Here is a 25,807-nt window from a genome sequence, read left to right on the forward strand (position 1 = left end):
CACATCTGTTCACCAACAACTTCAATAGAGCCGACACAGACAGCCGTTAGGCATGTATTAGACAAACAATGACTCTATCTAATTGTGCATCTCTCGTAATGACAAGTGGACAACATAAATACATTAGATATAGAATATGAAATATCAGCAGACCACTAGTACTGGCGTACAAGCTTGAAAACTGAGGTCATTAAAAGATCTTGTAAGAACAAAAAAAGAAGTCGTTTAATTAAAAACAAGTAAATACTTAAAATTCACAGCAATTTTTTTATTAAGTTGTGTTACATTACTTAGATAATTAATAATTACGCGACATAAAGCATTTCAACTCAACTTAAAATTTTATCATATTTTTTTTTTTACATGACTCTTACGAAGCACCATAGTTTTGCTCTAACGCTACAATCTCGCTCTCTTGTGTTTGAAGGTACGCCAGTCGCACCGTCCATTCTTTTTTTGGCCTACCATATATATAAACGAAGGAGCACGTCTGTTCTGTCTCTCTATCACAGCACTTCACCAGCCATAACTCAGCTGTGAATCTGCTGCTCTAAATTACGCGAATGTTTTAGAATTACTTAGTTAGTTGCGAAATAAACTTATTGCTCTCCCCCATGTGTGTTGAGAAATTTAAAAAGGTGAATAATTTGGTAACATTGCGTCGCCTGCTATTTACAAACAACGCTAAGTTGTCTGTGAATGAGTTTTGTCACTGTATGATTAAGATCGATCTTGATTTTCCGTACTCTGTCTAGGCTAGGTCTATAGACCGTAGTATCTCTAAGCAGGGGACAATGAACTCCCAACTGTGTCACTATTTATACATTTAACCTAGTTTTCTGTTCACTCTCTCTTGAACTTTACTTTTCCTGTTCTCAGTTGTGGAACTTGTGCTTGTCTGACAGTTATAAGTTTAATTATAAAATAAATCCTTTAAAATTAAAGGCTAAACTAAGGTTGTTACTTTGCGACTGACGATCGGTGTAGTTGTTGATCTAGTCTTAGAGTATTAGACTTAGACTTGGATAATAGACTTCACTTAGTCTTAGACAATAGATCTAGACAATCTAGATTGTGTACTAAGTCTAAATTACTAGACTCTATAAACAATAAGATAATAAGTCGAGATGCATGTTTACGTTTAGTCCAGCTTGAACTTCATATATCTTACTTGAATAAAGTAGATCTAGTCTAGAGGTCTAATTATAATAAAATAATAGTATTGTGTTCATGAACAAATGTCTTTTTGAATATCACTCTGCTCGTCAACAACTTTGACCTAGACTCTATATGATACACAGTCTATGCTGTTTATTGTTACTAAAGAAAAATAATCTTAGACTAGATTTATTACTGTACTATTCTACTGTTTTGTAAGTAAAAGTAAAAATTGTCCCTCATTCTCAGTTACAGTTTGTGAAGATGTAGATTAGTAATAAACCAAAAATCACTACAAATAATCACAGAGATTACCAGGCCTAGATGTAAGCAACTATATTAAATAGATCTATCTAGATCAATATTTCTATTGATGATTTGTTTATCCTGTTATTGGATTTATTGATTCTTTGGTGATTGTGTTTTTAATTTTTATTTTTGTATTTTTAAGTAATGCAAACATTTTGACTTTGAAAGACTTTTACACTCCAAGGCTTACACAGTGTGTAAGTATTGCACAAAATTTAAAAACTATATATCTATCTGCTAATTGTAAACAATACATGTGTGTTTAAAGATCAAGTAGAGCCAGCTAGCAGCTAGAGGCTAGTGTGTACTGACTGATGTCATAAAGTTTAATGACCTGCACTATAGTGGTCCAGATATAACTCTCTAGATGAATTTCTTATCTTTTACATCTAATTTTAATTTATCCCTACTGAAGTTCACTGTGTCAACAGGTAGATCTATAGATCTAATTTACACTTAAAAATATGTCAAGGATTCAGATAAATAAATAAAATAAAAAAGACAACTCTGTATCTGGACAGTGGTTCTCAATTAAAATAATAATATGGTAACCACTTAAACAAGGTGAATGCTGGGACTTCAAAAGCTCATTACATCATAGATTTTAAAATTAAAATAGTTAGTAGTGCTAGCCTTTGTTTTGTTTTTTTATGCCTTCACTATTCTTAAAAAAACAAAATCAGTGATGTTTTTTTACTTTCACTAAACATTCTAATTTTTCCTAGAAATGTGTTGACTAATTACTGGGAATTCATAGTATTCTTGTACAGGAGGTGCATGTCTACTTGTCACATGTCAGTGTCTGAGCTGATTACTCATTCTTTTGTGCTGATACTAAAAATAATGCTTGCTTAGGACTTTAAGCCATCGCAACTGTAACAGGAAATTTAAACATGAATTTGACATTTTTAAACCTTTTTATTTTAGTGTTTGTAAAGCAGCTAACTGCGTTACATTAAAAAAAAAAAAGCAACTTTTTGAGTTCTTATTGTCAATGTTTTCTTGCAGATTATTTTATAAATATTTGTTCCAGGGTAAGTGTTTAGGAGAGTCTTACTTTTGTTGGGGCTCGGTGTCAGAGGGGTTAAGCACTTGGCTTCTGAACCTGGGGTCCTCCTGTGTTCAAATCTTTGTAAAGACTTGGATTTTGAATTTTGTGATTTTTCAGGGCGCTCCTGAGTCCACCCAACTCTAATGGGAAATTAAAGGCGGTTGGTTGTTGTGCTGGCCACATTACACCCTGCTTGTTAACCGTTGGCCATAGTAACAGATGACCTTAACATCTTCTGCCCTTTAGATCGTAAGGTCTGATAGGGGAACTTTAAATTTTGTTGCATTGAACAAGTATATACTTACTTAGACTTAGACTTAGGTCCTCCCGCGCCGTTCGGCGCATTGGGCGGCAAGCTGTCTCCATAATGATCTGTCACTGGCAATGTCTGAAGCCTCTTCCCATCTGGTGTCCACTGTTCTGAGGTCCTCCATGAAGGTGTGTCGCCAGGTAATACGAGGACGTCCCTGTTTGCGCTTTCCTCGTTTTGGCTTCCATGTTATCGCAACTCTTGGTGTGCGTAATTCATTTTGACGTAGAACATGTCCCACAAGTATATACATGATAATATATTACTTAAATAAATAATGCTTTCAAAATGTGAATTATTGTTAATTCATCAACATACACCACTGGCTTAGTATGATGCCATTTAATACAATTAGTAGGCAAGATAGTTCTGTTTGCTTTATCGTCACTCTCTGCATTGTAATGTGCTAGGCTTCGAGATCATGACTAATTGAGTGCATGAACAACATTCTCAAGACTGTATTTAGCTGATAAGATGGAAACACTTAAAAAGGCCTACGAATGCCTGAGTTTGTTGACTTGGTTGTAAAATCCACAAGAATAAAAGCAAGCCTTCATATTGTTCTATAACTCTAGGGAATTCACTCAACCTGTCAATAGTTAGATATATATCTGTGGGTAAAATTGCATACTATTTGCTCTCATGGTATTTGTTGTGTGGAATTTAAAAATAAATATTTCTATTTTTCATTCTGCATTATTATCTGGTAAATTCTCTTTAGGGTAGCAAGGTTTAGGTCATTGCTTTTATATGTTAAATTTCAAAAAAGAAAGCGATGTATTGAAGAGATGGTTAGCTTGTTGTATGCTCTTTTAGTTCTGTATTGCATTCTTTAATGGAGATCTGTATCTTCTAAAACTTTTATATCTAATAATATAAAACATGATATTAAACATGAAAACTAATTAGTCCTTTTTTATTTTTGTATTTCAGGAATTCTAGCTGTAAATAAATTTTAACCTGAAGGAATGCCAGACATTAAAAACCCAGAGGCAATAGATGGAAACAGTGCAAGTGAACAAAATGAACATTCGATTAACGGAACAAACCACACTTCAAACAGCGACCACGAGTGTGCAGTAACTAAACCTCAAAATGGCGCCAACATTCTATCACGGAAACCCAGTGACTCTTCCTCCATTTCTTCCTCCCCTGGTGAGTCTAGAGCAGCCTCTCCAGTAAGTTCTCGAAAAAAATATGTCTCGCTTATTGAGAGGATTCGAAAGAGAATACAGGGCAAGACACCGTTTTTTTCTTTGGAGTTCTTCCCTCCTCGCACACAGAGTGGAGCAATGAATCTTATATCTAGGTAAGTGAAAGAAACATTTTAGTTACATAGTTGTGTTTGTTACTATTTTCTATACAAGCATTTATTTTCTTGTAAAGTTTGGCACAGAAAAAAAGCTAGCAGGGCTAGAAAGGTCGCAGTCATTCACATCATGTTTGCGTTTTCACTGTTCCCCCACTGAAAGTGTAATGGACAGATTTTAATTACCTACGCTTTTATGTTTTTCAAAGTTAATTAGAATCTAATTTTGTTGTTGATGTCACTGCAAAGGTGAAGGCCAGACTAAATGGCCATGATGACCTTCCCGTCTCTTTCTAATGATGAGATGGGATGTATTATTGTAGTAAACATCGTCGTCATCTGCATCCTGTATGTGTTTCGTTTCTCAGAAACTGTATAACACAGTGATCCCTTACCTTATCTGTTCTTGGGGTCATATAACTTTTTGACACTTGTGTCACAGGGGCATCACTGCGAACATTTGTCCACTCCATTGTAAAAGATCCTTTGCTGCTCCTTTATGCATTCTGGGCTAGAAATTTTTAAAGGGCTGGATTGCTCTGGGTCATCTTATCTTCTTATCTTATATAATGCAGACGTGACTTCAAAAAAGAAGATCCACATCCCACTCGTCATGCATTTAGTCTTGATATATTAATTAATGACCTAAATTCTGTCAAGTCACTGGTTTTCCTGGCTAGCTCAGGCAACCCATTCCATGCTCTTATAGCACTAGGGAAGAAGGAGCATTTGTACAAATTTGTCCTAGCATGAGGAATGTGCCTTTATCTTTGTGTCTTTCATGGGTCAGATATGGCCTGCGGATCATAGTTTGGGCATCTGTGGTATAACCCAAGACAACTATTGCTTATCAAATAAATCTCATTGTATACAGTGTGAAAGGTAGTTAGAAAAAAATTTTTTTTTTAAAGTGTTTACATCCGTTGAGTTTGGACTCTACAGCTATATCTGACATCTGGTCATCCTATTACTGACACACGTTATATCATGTTTTAAAGATTTGAGCGTCTGTCTGAGGGTCATCCTCTGTTTTGTGACATAACATGGCACCCAGCTGGTGACCCAAGCAACACAGAAAAACCCACCAGCTCGACGTGTATGGCTGGGGTCATGTTGAACTATTGCGGCATAGAGACCATGCTCCATATGACTTGTGTGGGAATGAGCACAGACACAATCAAAGAGAACTTACACAAGGCAAAGGATTTGGGGATCAGGAGCATTTTGGCCTTGAGGGGAGGTAAGACAATCTTAGCACTTTTATCATTTTTGTTATTGGGTATTTTAGTATTTTGGACTAGAATCTTGATACAGTTAAATTTTTAAGTTGGTTTGGGGGGGGGTAGAGATGGTTAATATAATTATTTATACTTCATAACCAAAATTATTAAGATTTAATGCTGCATGGGTGAACAGCTGTATAGAAAAATACAATAAACCTACTAAAGGGAAACACTGCAGGGTCAAAGTACTTCTATGCAACTTACATGCTTGCAGTACTGCCATGCCATATGTATTAAATTCTTTTAGTAGACTTTTATAGTTCGTCCATCGTAGTTCGATGATGACCACTTTTGTCATCCAGGGGGGCTAAGGACTTTGCACTGGGGTTTAGTGCCTCCTCATGTGGCTGGTAGACTTATCTGTGCATGTAGGCGATTGTGTTAGTTCACCAATTTTTTTTATCCATAGTTAATAAAGGTGTCAAGTGACCAGCACATTGACTCCAAAATTTTACTGTCCCATACCAGTTTTATGCACCCATTATTGGTATCAATTTATATGCAACATAAACATTAATAAATCTACTTGTACCATATTTCTGCTGACATGTATTAGCACCTCTTTATTTTCATAATTTCTAACCAAAACAAAAAATATTTGTTTCTCAGATCTTCCTGAAGGAGATGATCACTGGAAGGAAACAGAAGGTGGAATCAACTATGCAACTGATCTTGTGAAACTCATAAAAGAGGAGTTTGGCGATCATTTTGTCATTTGCGTTGCTGGTTAGTGATTTGCAGTTGGCATTGTTCATGATAGTCACATTTTGTTTATCTTTATATATGGTTTATAATCTTCAACTAAGTTTAGCGTCGAAAGAAACATGTTTTATTGCTGTTTATAAATTTATATGAACTTGTATCAAATATTGGCTATTTTAATTGGTATTTCCCAGGTTACCCAGCAGGACACCCTGATTGTAGGTCCTACCACGAGGACCTTCAACACCTGAAAGAAAAAGTTGACGCTGGCGCTGATTTTATCATAACTCAACTTTTCTTCAAACCAGAAACTTTTTTGAATTATGTGAAAGACTGTAGAAAGCTGGGTATCAACGTGCCAATCTTACCTGGGATTTTACCTATACAGGTCAGTTTGATTTTTCTGGAGGGATTACATCCTATAGCTTTGAAAATGTGGAACTCTGCAAAACTGACTTTCTTGAGATTAAAAAAAAGGAACACATGTTTATCTTATACAAATATATGTATATTATTTTGGACTTATAAGGCTTGCCTTATGCAGTATTTGCGGTGGCTGCGCAGCCCCAGCTGTGACCTACATATTTTGCCACATCCATGGCAAGCATAACCACTGTCCGCAGGGGGGGACGTATATGGAATCTGCAAATCCTTGTTGATTTTATCTAAATTTTCCTCCGTTGCCAATAAATATAACAAGAAATGTGTGTCCTACATAGAAGTGCTGTTGGGCTGGAAAAAAATTAAATTCTTTCATTCTAAATACAGATACACCAAAACATTTCTTTTTTTTTTTTTTCATCAGAGAGGATTTTATCTACACTACATTTTGCACTAAGAACTGTATTATATTTAACTTTAGCTAAATACAGTCTTGTCCTTCCTTAAACAGTCTTATTTAATGTGTCGAGAAATGTTCAGTGCCAGTGCAATGGTCTACATGATATTTGGCAGTAATCTGGTAGAGTTCATAGTTGATGTTTTTAATGAGCTGATTTAACAATGGACTTGTTTTTAACAAGTAAAATCTTCTGTTCCAGGCCTACCAGTCCCTGCGCCATATTGTTAAGTTGTCCAAACTGGAAGTGCCCCTGGAGATAATCACTGCCATTTCTCCAATCAAAGACAATGATGAGGCGATTCGAAAGTTTGGCATTGACCATTCTGTGGATATGTGTCGGGCTTTACTCAAGTCAGGTATTGTCCCTGGTCTGCATTTCTACACCTTGAACAGAGAAGTGGCAGTCAAGGAGGTTCTCAAGCAGTTAGGCTTGTGGAATGAGAAAGCTCCTCGCACACTTCCCTGGAAAAAAAGTGCCAATCATGCCAGATGTGATGAAGATGTGCGCCCAATATTCTGGAGATGTCGGCCTAACAGCTATGTCTACCGCACATCAGAATGGGATGAGTTTCCCAATGGCCGCTGGGGTGACTCCAGGGCAGCGTCTTTCAATGACTTGAAGTATTATCATCTGTTTTACTTAAAGAGCCAGTCCCCAAAGGAGGAGCTGCTTCAAATGTGGGGCGAGGAACTGACTTGTGAAGAAGACGTCTGGTCAGTGTTTGTCAACTACTTAACTGGACAGCCCAACAAACAGGGGGTGAAGGTAAGGGTCAAACATTGAACTAGTTAATAGTTTCTTTTCAGTTGACCACTTTCTGTTTGACACTGGACACAAAAAGATGTTTTCAATTTGACCAGTTTCAGAAAGCATTTTGGATTCTGTTACTTTTGAGTTACATTCCATACATTCAAAATGCAATCACAGAAAGTTGATATACTAAATGATTGTAAAGTTTGAAACACATAGGTTTAAAAAATCCACCAATCATTTATAGTAAGGCAGCGGCAATGTTTTAATCACGAACAAGTTTCTTGACAATTCTTTACTAACGAATAGCTTTTCAGCAATCAGATTCCATTTAATATCACTAACATGTTTCTTAACGATTCTTTACTAATGAATAGCTTTTTAGGAATCAGCTTCCATTTATCCCGAGACCAATGTTTCCAAATCATGTTAAACATCTGACCACATTTTAACATCCCTTATTCCGATGTTCTATATCAAATGCTTTTTGATCATTATGAGCATTTTTAATCTAGATGTGAAAAGAAAAAAAAAAGTTAAACAGCATTCCTATTTGAAAAAAAAATATGGATGCTGGCTTTTAACTTAGAATCATTATTATTTTATTCTTCAGAAGTCCAAATATTTAATTTGTATTAAGTATATAATATTAGCTAACTAGACTGTGAGTCTGATAAAGGTATATTTCTGTATACACTCAGACAATGTCTATTGATAGGTAGTTAATAATACCTTGTTACTCAATCATATTATTTAAATGTCTATTGATAGTGCTCCTCCTTAGTGAAGGTAGTTAATAATACCTTGTTACTCAATCATATTATTTAAATGTCTATTGATTGTGCTGCTCCTCCTTAGTGAAGGTAGTTAATAATACCTTGTTACTCAATCATATTATTTAAATGTCCATTCAAACATGGACAGTGTTTTTGTTATAGTTACTGAAGAAATTTCATGTTAAACTTTGAAACATTGAAAGAATCAATGCACCAAATAATTCATCAACAGTCCAGGCGACTACGTAGCAGATCCGTACAGTATACTAAAGACCTAATGTGGACACATTTTAAATGTTCAAACTTTGGTTAAGGTTTGAACAAAAGAGTGGAGGGGATATTAATGATGTTCATTGAATGGTAATGGATATGTTTGACATTTACTGGAGGAAGTTGAAGGATAGAGTCTGGTCCTTCATTGGCCAGATAAATAGTTTACAAAACATTAAAACATTCTGCCTAAGCAATCTCAAGGGAACGATCAATTAACTAGTGAGAATATTCAAATCGTTATAAAAACATTGCTGGACATGACCAGGTGAATAATTTGTTGAATTTTAATCTCAAGCTGACTTAGAATGTGTGTGTGCTTCTTTTACTCTTAGACAACATTGAGATCTGAGGTAACAAAATAGTTGGACACAAGACCTAAACTAAATCTAACAAGCTCAAAGGATCAATCAGTACCGTAGTTAAGATTTTTTCAACAATTTCCCAAACAATTCAGTAACGTAATAATGCAAACAGTTTTGGTTTTTAGGTATCTTATCTCTTGGTGTAAAAATGTCAATATGTACATTATCATATTATCATAGTACATGGCTTATAAAATGTTCTTATTAGCGCCATGTCAACAGGAGCAAAGGCCTGGCAGTGACTGGCATTCATAACCATGTGTCAATATGTAAGAGCCAGGCAAGTGATAGACATGTGCATGAGCAAGGAGCAATTGGCTGAAAAAAAAATCCATAAAAAAAAAATAATTAAAAAACAACAACAGTGATTGCTTAGCCTTGAAATCAATAATTAGCAACAAACGACCAGATTACCACTTGAAATGTCTCTCTTCCTTTATAGCTGGGATTTATTTTGAAACAAAAAATATTTTCACCTTTATTATTATACTTTAGATCAGCGGTTGTTCTCAACCTATTTAGCTTGCTGACCCCCCTACTACGATTCTCCACTAGGGGCGACCCCATCCAAAAAATGTATTTTGTTCATATGCCTAGGTAGACCCTGAATGTGATTTTACTAATGTTATAAAATCAAAATCATATTTTAGATGTATATTTCTGACATCCATGATGTATTTACATAACAAAAGCTTTATGTAATTTTATTTAGTGTAAAATAAATTTGTGCTTAAATTGCAACCAAAAAAAAAAAAGTTTATCTTTAATTGTACAAAATCTATAGTACAAACATGCTTGTTACAACACTTAAGAAATTGCATGACAAAAAAAAAATTCCAATAAAAAATAGACGAAAAAACGAAATTTCCGATGTTCTTAGGTGACACCTGGCAAATGATCATTCGACCCCCCTTAGGGGTCGCGACCCACAGGTTTAATAAAAACCTGTTTGTACATTGGTTTAAAAGCTGTGATACCACACTGACACACATGCACAGCTACACATGTCCACAACTTGAGACCACAAGAGCTGAGGTGTGTTAATTCTGTCTACAGCTGGGTTTGCATGCATGTGTTGAATATATTCATGGACTTCTATTTGGTGTTGAAAATAAATTGAGCCTGAAGTGACGTCACTAGCAGGTCTCATTAACAAACAAACAAACAAACAAAAAAAGTCAATGTGAGCCCATGTTATAGTGTAAGCCAGTGAAATAGATCAAGGAAATATTAAGGAGTTTTTTTTTTTTTTCATTTTTTTTTATCCAAAACAAATGTTGGGCAATGTAAACAAGGTGAACAGATGACATGTTTTACGTTTCCTGGCTGCTGTCACCTTCTAAATGTATTTTTTTATTGTATACATGTTTACTTCAGCAGTGTCCTTGTTGACACATTGAATCATTTAATTGTAATGAAAGTCTGTTTACCCGTTTGCTTTACATTAGCAGTACACATACTGCCCCCCCCCCCCAACACACACACACAGTGCCTTAGCTGCTAATCATTTCAGCATGGAAATAGAAATCTCAAGATATAGCAAGCTAGTGACACGTGAATGCCAGGTGAAAAAAAAGTGCTCCTTTTATTTGTGATTGTTTTTAGAGTTGCAACTAGAGCCTGAATCAGATGTCCTTATGGTTTTTATCCGTGGTCAGGATGAGAAATCGGCTCTTCACCAATCTCTCTGTCTGAAGTCCCGCCTTATCCGAAGTGATCATGTATTCACACCTGGTGATGTCTCTGGACAAGGTCTCTTGAGCCAACGCCACGGGTTCCCCCGCCCGTGCGAGGCCGGAGGCCGAACCAACTCGGGGGCCCTTCGTATGCCTAAAATGTCCCACCCCACCCGTGCGGGGACCATCACAGCTCGTATGGCCTCGTTAGGGAACGAAGCGGTGGGGGTTTGGACTGGTTAGCGAGCCTTTGTTACATCCCTACCACGTGCAATGTACACTCGCTAGATCCTACTTGTGGTAGCCCACTGAGAGCTATATGTGCTTCCGTTCTTGGCCTAACCGCTTCCCTTGGCGTACGTTTCCACGGAGGCGCCACGCTGAGGCGACGGTAGCTGGAATAGCCTCCTTCAGTCGCATTAAATTGACTATGGATCATCTCAGACTTGAGATGAATGCCTGGACATTAGCTATGGTCGGAACGAAATCGTCCACACAGCAGTTCTCCCCTCCTTTCTATGCAGATGTTGTGTCCAAAGGATCGGCAAGTTCTGCTGGCACTGTGTTATGGAGGCTGCCTAAGGGTCACGGCTCTTGATTTTAGCCTTTCCCAAGTTTGGGTATTGCTGAAAGTCAGCAGAGGTTTGAATTTAAAAAAAAAGTTTCTGTCTCCTAAGTGAGTAGTCAGCCAAAGGCTAACCAGCCCCTTCTTCTAACCCATTACGTATCTTGTAACTCTTTGGTTTTTAACTTGTCTGGATGAAAGCACTATTTCGGTCTGGAGGGGTTCAAAGCAGGTGCACATTTATTACACTTGTGTGTGCGTGAGCCTTGTTTTTAGATACTTGCGAGTCTGAAGGTTTTTCTCTCCGGGGGGAGTCCCTTATTTTCTTTCTCAGTATCGCATCAGCCATTTGTGAAAACGCCCCTTGAGAAACACGACTGCGTGGATTAATGACGGGGCTATTGGCTGGAGAGGGGGATGGGCCTCTTCACATGTGCAATAAACTCGGTCTCATTTCGTTTCTCTATTGACCATTCAAATTCCATTGAGATCAACATTGTTCTATGCACATTTGATATATCTCCCACCAAATAGCCTAAGTTAGAATAGCTTAAATACATAGTTCATTTCATTATATGAAATGTTATCTAGTAACTACTCTACTTTTGTATTGAAAACAAAATTAGACAAATATGATACAAATGGTTTACCATAGATTATGAAGCGGCGCGGGTTATAAAATGACGTTAGATTTCGACCGCAGCGTAGAGTATAAATAGCAACAATGTTATTAGACCAATGGGTGGTGTACTGGCTCTCGTACGTGCGCATTGCTAACTTGTTATCGTTCGGCCAGTTCAAGGGCGGGTCACGTAGATCTAGACCTGGCCACTATTCATCGGGAATTTTATTGAACGAAAATATCCTGACGTTAAATAAAGGATCAAATTGAAACAAAAATATTCGGCTAATAATCAGTGGGCCACAGATTTTGGCTTTCAGAATAAAATCTAGTTCGATGCCCCTTCTGGTCTTACTAATCTCTAATTAGGCCTACTATTATTTTATTATTGGGCTTACGCTTTGTCAAGCTGCTTGACCTTGTTAGTGTGGTAAATTTTAAATAAACTAACTGGAAATTACCAAAACACATCACTTAAGCCTTACCAGGTTATTTTGCGATTGGTTCTTTAAGAGCAATGTTAAGGTCAAATTTGAGGCGTCATTTAAAAAACAAAACACAACTTCTCATTTAGATTTCTGACCTATAATGTGATAATCGCAAAGATCTACTTATCTATTCATACTACTAGCTCAAGTGAATAGGTCTGTGAGCGTCTGTTAGAGAAACCTGAATTGAGATCGAGCATGCTTTTGTTGTTGTTGTTGCTAGGAAACACAAAGCTTGTGTCCCATAATTCTAGATTAGATATCTAGTTTAGATACCTATTGAGCGAGTTCATTATCTTTTTGGTAGTTCAAGCAATATTTTTTTAGCACAGATAGGCCTACATACAAATACATTCTCAACCCAAATCTATAATATTGTTTTGGTGTACTGAAAAAGACCTAGATCTAGTTATCTGAAAGTTCCTTCAATAACAAAAAGGCAGGCTGGGCAACAATAAGGAAGGCTGAGCTATGGTTATGGAAAATTATTTGATTGTAGCTCTAGGGTTTCTTATGATTGGCCGACTATGGTTCATCTCAGAGCATACTTCCTCATGTGGCTGTGGAGCCCTATTTTGGAGAGACACTCCCGTCCAGGGTTTCTTATACTGGAATACTTAAGTACATCGATAAGATAGAAACGAGGGCTGATCATATAATCAAGGAGCTATAACTCATGCAGTGGTTAATTCTTGCTTAGTGTAAATGCTAACATGAATAGATTATAGTTGAACCTTAATTACTACTTTTTAAAATTTCCTTAAAAAATATCTTTCATTAAGTCCAAGCCAAGACACAAACAACAAATACAGCAACTAGTCTGTGATCTTGATAGAACTTTGCAGTAATAGAAATCATATAAGAGTTTTATGTTTGGACACTATTGTTATAGAGAGAATGAAATTCTAGTCAAAGCTAGGGGACTGACAGAAACAAATCATAGATTCCAAGCTAAAATTCAGTAATGTGGATGATGGTAAAGCAAAGACTCTTTCCTTGTGGAACAATGAACACAGTTGTACATTAACATGTTAATAACCAACATTATTTCTTTCATTGGACTTGTTGACCTCAAAAATAATTTGAACCCAAGAAAACATATTTTGTACCTGAGGATGGTGGTGGTCTGATTAATACCCCTTGAATAGCTGGATACTATCAGTAGCAATTTCTGTTTGGATATTGTGGATGCAGTGGCTTAGAGTCATGACTATCAATAGGAAGAAGCAGTCACCTCAGAAATGGAGATTGATCACATTCAGAAAGACAGAATACATTCAGAGATGATGTAGGCAGAAATTTTAAAATCTGTTTGCAAAATAAATTTCTGACTTATGTTCAGTATTGCCAGTTAGAATGAAGTTTGTTTAGTTATTTGCTAAGATCAAAATGTATTAACTTGGTAGCCCATGAAGCCTAATTTGAGAAATTCTTTTCTTGAACACTTCTCTAAATATTTTGTATTTCACTTTCACCAGGTTAAAAGAATTCCCTGGGATGATGATGAGATTGTCGCTGAAACTTCCCTGATTGCTGACAAGTTGGCCTGCATCAATAAACGAGGAGTTCTGACCATTAACTCACAGCCTAGAGTTAATGGTGCTTCATCAACAGACCCCATTGTAGGCTGGGGAAGTCCCAATGGCTATATTTATCAAAAGGTAACAGTTTGAAATGTTTGTTTCCTGAGTTATTTTGTTCAAGCTTTTTGATACCTAACATTCTAAGTTTTAATTTGTCACAAATTATGTTTGTAAATTATAGAGAGGGGCTACAGTTTGTTAGTCCTGATCAATATTGTTCTTGAGGAGAGTACCCTGGATATCAAAAGTGTACAGATTATTTTTTGTATCTAGGGAGAGAGAGGGGCATATTTTGTATTAGAGAGGATAGAGAGATTTTAATGTTGCTGTGACTGTTTTCTGTTTCCTGCTGATGGATTGATCTAGTTGAGATAACTTTGTACATATTTTAATATTCTAATAACCTTTAAAGGAGGCAACTCAACGCCAAGGAAACAATGACAATACAAGTTTAATCAAATAGATTCCAAAACATCCCCACCCATCTTTCATCACACTTCCTCTTCCTTTTACCATCCATTCATTTAGTCTCTTTATAGTCTTTATGGGTATGAATATTATTGTTTTATTTCATTCTTATGTTTATACATATCCCCCCTTTTTGTTTTATTTCATTCTTCTCATGGTTATACACATCCCCCCTTTTTAACCATCAGCTCACATTGAACTTACTTTTTGGTTTAATGGAATTGATAAAATGATAAGAAGGGCAATTCATCTACATACCATTTCCTGACGATTATAGCAATCTATTTAGTGCTTACAGTTTAAATATGATGTGTTAAAAGAATGGTGGTTGGTGGGAATAGTTTGTAGCAATAGTATTCCTACCTGCGTATCTTACTTCATTAATATATTTGCTCTTGACATTTAGATTGATCTGGTTCTATTTATCTACTTTTTCCAGGCCTACTTGGAGTTTTTCACTTCTAAAGAAAGTGTGGACGCACTGAAACATATTCTGCCAAGATATCCATTAGTCAACTATCACATTATCAACCATTCAGTAAGTCTAACTATCACATTATATAGGTCATACAGAAAGATCAGCTCACAACTATTCCTAGTAAATCACAACTTTAGCACTTTTAACTATACACTGTATCTTAATTATTAAAAAAATCATTTTGTAAGTTTCCTTCCTCCCACTATCACTAAGTTTTAACAACTAGTACCTGAGTAGTATTAGTAGGAAGCTTTTTATTCTATTTTAGTTACACATTGAGTTCCTCTTTTATATTTTCTTTTTAAAGAATAGTTTTAATATTTGATTATATTTATTACATTTTTTGAGATGCTGGCTCGTGAAAGAGTATAGGTATAAGAACCGACTTATATTTACTAGAAGCTTTTCTAGTTTGAAATAGACGTAGAATTAGAATATCTCACCTTTTTATTTTTAAGAAAAACAAATTCTTAGTGTTGTTGACAGTTATTGATTTGTAGCATCAAACTACTAGCAATGACTAAACTGCTGTAGTCGTAATATATTGTAAAACTTGAAATAGCTTGAATAACTTCTTTTGGTGAACAAAACTAAATGTAACTTGCATTACAAAATCAAATGAAATGGATGTAGTACTAATCTATGTATAAAATGTTATTTTAAACAAACGTTAACTCACTACAATAACACTTCTTTTCAGTCTCATGTTCTGGAGTCATCTCTCCTAAGACCACTGACGACAATGCCATCTACTTTGCATTTAACTTCTTCTTACTGTCACCATAGAAACACACACACTCAATAGCACTTAGAAAGCTTTTAAAGAATGTATTTTTGTTCAGATATTTACACAAAACCCCCCCCCCACTAAAACTATCAAACAAAAGAAAATACTTTTTTTCATTGCAGTTACCATAAAAGTTTTAGACTTATGATTAGAGCAGAAGTTTTTATTTATGTCTTCTAGGGTGCAGCTGACTATACCAACTGTGATGAACACCAACCTATTGCTGTCACTTGGGGAGTTTTTCCTGGCAAAGAAATCCTTCAACCAACTGTAGTGGATCCTGAGGCTTTTAAGACTTGGAAGGTCAGTTTTATCAGCTATGCATTCTGCTTCTGTACAGGGTATTTGTTTAATAGCTTATTGCCGAATACACAGTGAATTAGAAACTTCAACTATTTATAAGGCTCTATGATAATTGTTGTTTAAAGTTCTAAGATCATAGAAACATCTTAAGAAGAAAAAAAAAGAATTTGATTTAAAAAACAAACATTAAGAGACTATTTGACAGGTGAATTTGATGCTCACATTTCTTACTTTTTTTCATAACTTGTCAAATAAAGTCTTGCTGTATGTATCTTCTGTTAAGCAGACAAATCAACATCCATTTCCTGTTTCAATTTTTTCATTAACTTCAATGACAAACTTTCCTAAACAATTAGAAGACATTCTTGTCGTTCTCTGTTCCAGCAATCAGAGTGTGCTCAAATAGGCTCCAGCTTTTAGAGATATCAAAGGAAACAAAATGGCATACAAAAAACCAAAGAAAAGCTCCAGTCCTTCTTTTTCACTCACATGCAGAGAACTAAAAACTGCAATTAAACAAAATTAATAAGTCAGATGGAAGACACACATTACTAGTTAAGATAAAGTTTTGAATAGAAATCCAGACAGCATACATTATTATTTATTTTGAAAGTAGCCTCTGTGGCTTAAGAGCCCACAAGAAACATCTTCATTAAGTAGATGGTGAATAGGGAAGTGGGAAACAGGCCACATATTACTGGAACAGACCACATATTACTGTAACAGACCACATATTACTGAAACAGGCCACATATTACTGTAACAGACCACATATTACTGGAACAGGCCACATATTACTTGAATGCCCTACCTAAGACTGGCAAGAAAATTCTAATTTTTGTGTTGCTGTTGCAGTAGACCTGAAATGATAGCAGACGTCAGATCATGATGAATAAAAGATAATGAAAAATAAAAGTATAATGATTTTATTCAGCAAAATGTTTCATTTCAAATATTGATTTTTTAATTAAGAACAAAGAATTATAATAGCTCTTAATAATTCAAACTTATTGCTGTAAAAATACTTTTTTGTTTAAAAAATAAAATTCATTTTATCATTTTTTTTGCAACCGATACAAATAAATAAGTGGCTTAGCTTTCAAAAAAAATGTTAAAGAACATTCAACAGTCATTCAGCCATGTTACAATATTTCAGTTTATGACATTTTAATTTATTTTTTTTGCATTCACTCTCTTCATTCCAACTTTTCCTTTCAGGATGAAGCCTTTGCTCTATGGCTTGAGACCTGGGGCTCATTGTATCCTGCTGAGTCCAAGTCAAGAGAAGTCTTGCAGCACATCCATGACAACTACTATCTGATCAATCTGGTGGACAATGAGTACCCCAAGGAGACAGTGCTCTGGGACATAGTAGAAGAGATGCTGAAAATGGCTGGACGAACTGGTGAGCAATGGACAGTGGTTAGTTAGATAAGTGCTTTGTGGGTAATGCATTGAAAATGTGCACAACTACTTTATTGTCAGTACAGTGATCAGTTACATAAGTGCTTTATGGTTAGTACAGTAACTATGTACAACAAACAAGCATTGTACTATTTTAGCAACATCAAATGTTGTAATTTGATTAATTAAGGGAGATAATAAACATTGATTTTTGTTGTTTGGTAAAAAGACCTATTCCACCATACTCTCGTTTGGGTGCTCTGTCTCTATCAAGGCATCTAAGACTCCTTGAATGCTTGCATCAAAGGTGCCTTTGCTCCATAATGGGCCTATGCAGGGGTGCCACTTTTCCCCCCCTCCGGGTTTGCAAGCTTAAAAAAATTAAGTTTCCGGGTATTATCCGTATTTTTCACCTCATCCCCTCCCCAAGCTTTTTAGGCCAAATCTAATCGATCGCACCGCTTTTCACAATGAATTCTCCCCTCAAAATTGTTTTGGCATGCGCAAAGCGCGTTCAGAACAGTATTTCCTGTAAGCATTGGTTGTGTTTGTGATTCTCTCTTCCTTCACATTCACATTTGGACACGAAAGTTATTTCTTATAGTATTTGTTTAATTCCTGCTTCAAAATGCGATTTTGAAGTAGCAATGATGTGTTGGCCATTACTTTAGACCAGAGTGTTAAGAACAAATGGCGATGGCAGTGGTTAGAAACGGATAATGGCACCGGTACCTTTATTTAAAGAATGGTGCAAAAAAATTGATGCCCCAGGTACGTACTCAGTAGTCTAGCTATTTTCTTTTTTTTTTAATATAATTTTTAAAGCTTATCTAGAATAGATGTACAATGTAGATTAGATCATAGTTAAGTAATCTAGATTTATTTATTAGTCTCTGAGTCTTTATTGATAGGATATAGAAATAGATCTAGATGTCTATATATTTTATATGACTAATTATGACTAATATGAGTTAAACTATGAGCATGATCTGAAAGAGAAAGACTAAAAATACAGAATTGATATGATAATCGATAGATATCTAGATCTTATCTAGTAATCTAGAAACTAGGCTACTAGAACTAAATCTAATCTAGATCTAAATTATAGATAATGGATCTAGATTGACTTGATCTAATAGAAATCTTATCAGAGTTATCTAGAGAAATAGATTATAAATACATTATCATTATAGTATTATAGATAGATTCTATAATTTAGATCTAATAATACTAAGACAATTAGTCATCTAAGTAGACTAGATCTAGTATACTTAATCACAAGTATAATATATAGATATAGATCTAATAGATCAATATTTAATCTGTAGATCTATATATTATATATGTCCTACAGTACTGGCATCTTAAACATTTGATGAATTTTTTTAATTTTTTTTTTGCCTTGTCTTGTGGCATTGATTTATTTATAGTTGATCAAAGTCTTCTAAGAAGTTATTTAGTGACCTTGGGGTTTTTAGATTTTATATCTAGAATCTAGGTCTGAGATTTTTTTAAATTTGATCATAAACTAAGTTTATTTTTTTTTAATCTACATTTATAGAGATTTTTATACAATTATTTTATTAACTTTTCAGGAGTATGTTATTGCATTGTCTGCAATCAAACACTGTCATATGGCTCTTCAGGCAAAAAATGTTTGATGGACCATTGAAATAATGCCTCACATTTAATTGCCTTTTCAAGTGCAAGGAACAGCTATCAAATCCCTGGTGCCATCAGTACATCTGATATTTCAAGGAAATAAAGCCCTATTTCAGACAGAGTCCTGGATAACAGAATAATTGTTGGCTCATTCTTAGCTGAGCACTGTTTGCCTTACAGCGTTTCTCAGCCAATTATTGACCTGTGCAAAAAAACTTGCACAAGATACTGAAGCACTTAACATAACTTCAATGGGAAGAACTGCTGCTACATATACAATGACTTATGGTATAGCAGAAGCTATGAAAAAAGAATTGTCGCAGAGTCTTCAAGGAAATTTTTTCTCTCTTAACATTGATGAAGCCACTAACAACGCTGGCAATAAATGTCTCAATGTCTTAGTGCAGTATTACAGTGACACTAAACAGCAAGTTTGTGTTGAACTACTTGGTTCAAGGCAAGTAAATATTTCTACTGCTGAAAATATTTTCAATGCATTGGAGTCCATTTTAAATGAGAGAGACTTGTTATGGTCCCAAGTAATTTCAGTTACCATGGATAACTGCCATGTGATGCGTGGGGCCAAAAATGGTGTTGAGGCCATCATAAAAAAAGCTAATCCATGTCTTTTGGATGTCAGTGGAGATACAGTCCACATGATCAACAATGCAGCTAAAGCTTTTTTTGTACCTGTTGAGGATCTTAGTAATTTTCAAACTTTTGCCTCCAACATCTACTATGACATAGAGGACTCCCCAAAAGCTCGTGACATTTTCAGGGAAGTTCAGGAGATGCTGTATGGTAAACCCAGGACAATATTTAGGCCTATTGCAAACAGATTCCTTCAAATGAAAGAAGTTTGTGACAGACTGGATGAGTTGTGGGACTCTTTGTTCATCTAATATTATGGATTTTTATCCACACTTGAACGTGCCAATTACAAAACTGACCTAGACAGGTTTTTTTTTGAAATATGGTATAACAACTGAGAGCCAGTCAAAATTAGAAGGTTTAGCACTGAAATTAAAGAAAAGTATAACAAAAGCTGGAAAAGAAAGAAAAGAAGTAATTTTATTGCATCTGTTTCATAAGAAGAATTTGACTTATTGTACATTACAATTGTACAGAGGAATACTCCAGGAGTTTTCCAGATATGTTAAAACATTTCAATCTGTGAGGCCTCAATGCCATCGTCTTCATGCAGACATGTATGAGCAATTTAGAACCTTTTTGTCTGGATATATTATTCCTGACAAAATTAGTGACCCTAAGGAAGGAATGAAAGGTCTCTGTAATCTAAATTTAGCAGATAAATCCATTCAAGTTAGAGACAGACAACTTGGCCTAGGGGTTTATTGCTTACCACATCTGACGGAATTTCTTCGCAATAAATCTGAAAATATTTGGATCAATGACTTTTTTAATGCTGTAAGAGCAGGTTACCAAAATGCAGCTGATAAAATGAAAAAGATGCCTTTGCTAAACAGCACAATAATCCAGCTTTCTGCCCTAGATCCTGGGTTACAGCGATCAACTGAAACAGCAACTGCCTTGACAAAGCTGGCTGAAAAATTGCCAAACGTCATTTGCTCTGACAAATGTGGTATGCTTGACAGGGAGATCAGGCTGTATACTATTGATCAAGCTTTGACTAAGATGCTGATGAGACATTCCCAGATTTTCGTCTTGATACAGACTGGTGGAGTAAAGCTATTAATATGAAGGAGCCATCAACAGACCAAGTGAAATATCCATTATTAGATCTACTTGTTAAAAGTTTGCTATCAATATTTTCTGGCCCATTGGTGGAGAGTACTTTTAATATCATGGATGACATAATAGAGTGTGACCAAAGTAGGATGCTTCATAGAAATTATGAAGGGATTGCAATTATTAAAAGTCATTTGAAAGCAAAGGGAGAAACATCTTTAACAATGTCTATTTCCCAACAAATGAGAAACTTTGTTAATTCAGCTAAGCATCTGCAACAAGTTTTTATCAAGTCTAAGACTTACCCAACTGAGAAACCACAAGCTTCCTCTAAATTATTATCTGCACCAGTCTCTTCATCAAGTCATACCACATCAAGTTTGTCTAATATCCCTGTTATTAAAACTTCAACAGTCATAACAAATGAAGTCTCATCTATCTGTACTACAGCTCAAGCCTCATCAACCATATCTACAACTCAAGTTTCACCAGTAATTTCCACTACTCTTGTCTCAACTATATCTACAGCTGAGGCACACAAATCTACCATAGGCCCATCAGTCACATCTATGACAAAAGTAACCACAGCAGGGCCAGGATCAAGGAAACGAAGCATCCTGATGCACCTAACACAGTGTCTATCACCAAGTTTAAAAAAAAAAATTAATCTAATTGCTGAGTTTTTTTGTGCATGCAATGTATTATATGTATATATTATATGTATATCTTAAAGCTTTTTTTTTTTAAATCAAGTGTCTACAATTTTAAACTTATTTTTTGTAACATTGTTTTCACTAGTGTTCTTATGAAGTTGTGTATTGGATTAAATTATATTTTTTTTTAGTCAAATCCTAATTTTAATAAAAATTGCCTTAATATGTGTAAACTATTTTAATATTACTACTGTTCTTCTTTCATCAAAGTTTGGTGCTTAAATTGTATATACGGTACATAAAAGTTACGTTTCAGGGTTGGTAAAGTTTGGAGCTTATGATTTCAGGGTTTGTAAAATTTGGAAATTTGGGTTTCAGGGTTTACTTGGGCTCATGGGTGGCACCCCTAGGCCTATGTTGGCAAAACTACATTAATAACCATGTTCTGCTGAATATGTTAAAGGCGATCTTCTTTGGGGAGCTTTAAGAAGGACGACATAAAAGAAGTGCCCCCTGTAAATGCTATTGTCATGTAACATAATGTAGCCATTGCACTAAGTTTATTTTTAGATTGAATATTTGCAGCCCAAGGTCATGGTTGTATGTTGTTGACAAGTAATGACAAGTTTATTGAAAACAATGACAGGTTTTTCCATAAGCTTTAAAAATAGTTTGGATGATGCTAGAAGAGGGCAAAAGGGTTGCATGTTCAGTTTCCAGGGAGACTAGAGTAAAAGAATCTAAATTGAACTGTATTGTACATTTATGTAGTGTGTATAGTATTAAATTGATTCCAAGTTCCAGAATAAAAGCTTTGTATTTATTTAAAGAAGATTTCATTTTTGAGTTAACACTTTAAAGTAGTATCTCGGCATCACAATATTCTAATTTCCTTTTTTAACCATCTGCAAACTAAACAGTTTATCAGGCATAAATTACTGAAAGATGGTTTCAGTTTAAAAAGATCTCTTGTTGGCTGAATGTTTAGTACTATGTTTGTGTGTGTGTGTGTCATCTTGCAGTAGGTGTAAGAAAGTAAAAACACCAAAAAAAACAAAAAAAACCAATACATTGAAAGTGGAAAATTAACTCTTGTGGGCAGTAGTGTTACATGGTGGTATTAAGTAATTGGAAAGATTAGTCATGATCATTCAGTAAGGGCTTTTTCATTTATGGATATCTATGAAAAATTATATTTGTGTGAATATAATCATAGTTATGTGACTAATGATAATTGATGATTATAGAAAATATATTGATAAAATTTGACTCCATAAACTTTTTGTTGTTCCTGACAGGACCAGAACAAGTTTCCTGTGAGGCCTCCACATGACTCTTGACAGATTGAAGGTGTAGGGATACAGGAACACTTTCTGGGGTTTTATTGCATACATTGTGATAGATCTTATCTATGATCAAATGACAAGTTTGTATTTTGTGACATTATTTTTCTCACATCTTTTGAACTTACATGACATGACACTGTTATATTGTCATAGCCTGACACTCTGTTGTTGGTAGGCGAGCATTTGTTCATCAATCTGTTGGATGTAATCTGATAGTTGTACATTCTCCTATCTTGATTGATATTGTCAAACCTGTTCCATTGAAGGTGATAGATCAAATGTTTTTAGATGCACATATGCATTTGTGAGTATATATTCTTGTTGTGTTTCAAAATGTATTCTTACTATTTAACTGTGCCAGTATTTTTTGTTCATGAAATTGTTTTAGCATGAGGGAGGAGGCTTGGTTTAAATGGCAAGGTACATTTCTGCTTCCTTGGGATTGAGATAGAGGTTGAATCCAGAGCTAGTGAGCAATCTGGTCTGCTTATTTTAAATAAAAGTTTCTACTAGAGATCTCTAGAAGGGATTGTAATGGACTTTTTTTTTTACTGACTTCATAAAAATAATATCTTAATTATTCAGCAGAAAATTTGTTTTGCAACAAACTTTTACAATGAAGCAAATGAAATGTACATTCATATCTCAGTTTCTGACATCAAAAAAGTTTTTTTTTTGTTCAATAAATTAATTTTCAAGAAATACATGAGCCATGACTTGTATAAATATTGTTGATCTGTGCAATAGAAACATTGTAAGACATTAATTACATGATCAAGAGTTGCCTCATGAAACTTCCCTTAATAGTGCAGGGTCCTTTACATTATAGAAATGTCCAGCCCAGTTGATACAACTTTTGAATTGAACTCTAAAGCATTGAAAATGAGACATTTTGTTTTGTTTGTTTGTTGCTGTCTTTCTGAAGCGGTTCTTCAGGTATTTCCGCATTCCATCAAGATTTTAATAAATTAATGTTCATGAAAATTGTGAGCATCCTCTTCTAACACTAGCTGAAAAGACCTATCATTAGAATGATAAAGTCTAGTAGATCTATGCATTTGATGAACCAGGATTCTATCTTTGGTAGGGGGGTGGGGCATTAAGGGAGAGGTAAAAAAGTGTTCCATTTTTTTTAAATCTAACTTTCATTAGTTACTAACTCTTTCTCTCCTGACTGATGATACCAACGTTGATTCCACCAGAATGTGGTAAATAATTACAGAGAGAAAGAGTTAAGAGCAAAAAAATCCCACTATACGTTTTATAAAAGAGGTATTGTCTGTTTTAATTTTTTTTTTATTGTATAATAATAATTTCTAGTTCTTAATATTCAGCTACTAACTGTGGAACTGGAAAAATACAAACCCAATACAAAGTAATTGTGAGGCCAGAAGTTCACTCCCCTGCAAGGTTGGACATCTTGTTTTTTTTTCTTTTTTTTTCAAAATGTTCCAATTTTTATTCTGGTCAGAAAAAAAATTCTGGTTCTGATAATGTCAGTTTAAAAAAACAACTATGTAACTATGTTCATTTCATATATGAGAAAAATAACTTGATTTGTACTTAAGTATACAAAATTGAAAGAACTTAAATCTTTTTTTTTTTGTTTCTAACTAGTAAATCACTGAAATTTAGCCTGACCTTAGCTCAACATTGTGATTTACATTGACTGCTTACTTTGAACTTTACTCAACAATATTTTGAAATACATTGCCAGTATACATTAAGATGTGGGGGTGCTGGAAATATCTTTGAGATCAAAAAAGGGGTCTGTAGCTACTTAATGGTTTACGACCCCCTTTTTTTATTTATATATAGTTTGTTTTTTTCCTGCTGTGGTCTTTCATTGATTTTTGAAGACACTGGGTCTTATGTGAGGTAGAAATTAAATCAGCCCCTAAGTCCATCCTTTCAGTCACTGTTAAGTACAGACCAGACTGACCTTGAACTTGTGACTCAAATGTTTGACAAAATGTGAAGGATGAGTACATTTTCTTTTGTATCACCGCACTGACCTATGGAAGTAGTATGTGAGATATGTCTTGTTATGTGTGTATACTGTATCAAATTTTAAGTTTTTTTTTTTGCATTTCCAATGAAATGGCTCATGAATGTACATGAAAAACACATGTATACATGAAACCAACACATGATGTATTTGACTTGAAATACATGATATATTTGACATGAAATACATGATGCATTTGGCATGAAATATGTATTAGACATGAAATAGTATCATCATGATACTTCCATTCCTAGAAAAAAAAAAGGTCAATATCTTTAAACTAAGACTTTTCAATCAGTGAAGTATAACTATGTTTTCAATCAAATTGTGTATTAATAATAATAATAATTTTATTTATAAAGCGCTGTTAGCAAACAAAATGTAGGCTCAAGGCGCTGTAATAACATTACAAACACGACAGCTAAAATGACAATTAATCTAAAAAAAAAGTTTTAAATAGATAGGTCTTAATGTTCTTAAAAGGGGTGTAGCATGTTGTCTGTCTGAGATCAATGGGTAGTGAGTTCCAAACCTTTGGTCCGTGCACTGAAAAAGCCCGCAGACCGTAGCTAAGACAAAACTTCGAACCATTTTTGTTTAACCATTTTTTTGCTTGTTATAAAAAGTTTTAAGGAATGGTTGAATTAATGTAAGCATTTTACTCAAGTATAGAGTCTGGAGTATTTCACTATCACATGTGTGTGTCAGATAGTCTCTGTGTCTCTCTCAAAGATGTCATTGAAACTGTGAATTTTGTTTAAAATGTAAAGACATATATTTTTACTGAACAATTTGTATACATTATTTGACCTTGACCACAAAATGTCTTTCTTTAAGAACTCTTGGGGTTGAAGAGTTCAACATGAGGGTCACCATTTGCAATCTCTGTGTCTATGTGATTATAATAAACTTTTTTTTTTTAACCAAGA

General features: G+C 34.9%; 1 protein-coding gene across 5 annotated transcripts; it reads left to right on the top strand.

The window, feature by feature from the left end:
- Positions 1-489: 489 nt before the first annotated feature.
- Positions 490-25,807, top strand: LOC106068520 (methylenetetrahydrofolate reductase (NADPH)-like). 5 transcript variants are annotated; one of them, XM_056008301.1, is made up of 13 exons: positions 492-638; positions 1,408-1,484; positions 1,610-1,664; positions 3,762-4,137; positions 5,136-5,377; positions 6,030-6,146; positions 6,317-6,510; positions 7,163-7,729; positions 13,955-14,137; positions 14,967-15,065; positions 15,973-16,095; positions 17,314-17,500; positions 22,823-25,807. In XM_056008301.1, exons 4-13 carry the CDS (start codon positions 3,797-3,799, stop codon positions 22,855-22,857), a joined length of 2,088 nt encoding a protein of 695 aa, XP_055864276.1. In that variant the 5' UTR covers positions 492-638; positions 1,408-1,484; positions 1,610-1,664; positions 3,762-3,796; the 3' UTR covers positions 22,858-25,807. The 5 variants fall into 5 exon arrangements, with proteins under 5 accessions (XP_055864275.1, XP_055864278.1, XP_055864276.1 ...); XM_056008300.1 differs by lacking the exon at positions 1,408-1,484 and having other exon boundaries at positions 490-638; XM_056008303.1 differs by lacking the exons at positions 1,408-1,484; positions 1,610-1,664 and having other exon boundaries at positions 491-638.

The sequence above is a fragment of the Biomphalaria glabrata genome, chromosome 13, assembly GCF_947242115.1.
Source record: "Biomphalaria glabrata chromosome 13, xgBioGlab47.1, whole genome shotgun sequence".
NCBI classification, from domain to species: Eukaryota; Metazoa; Mollusca; class Gastropoda; family Planorbidae; genus Biomphalaria; species Biomphalaria glabrata.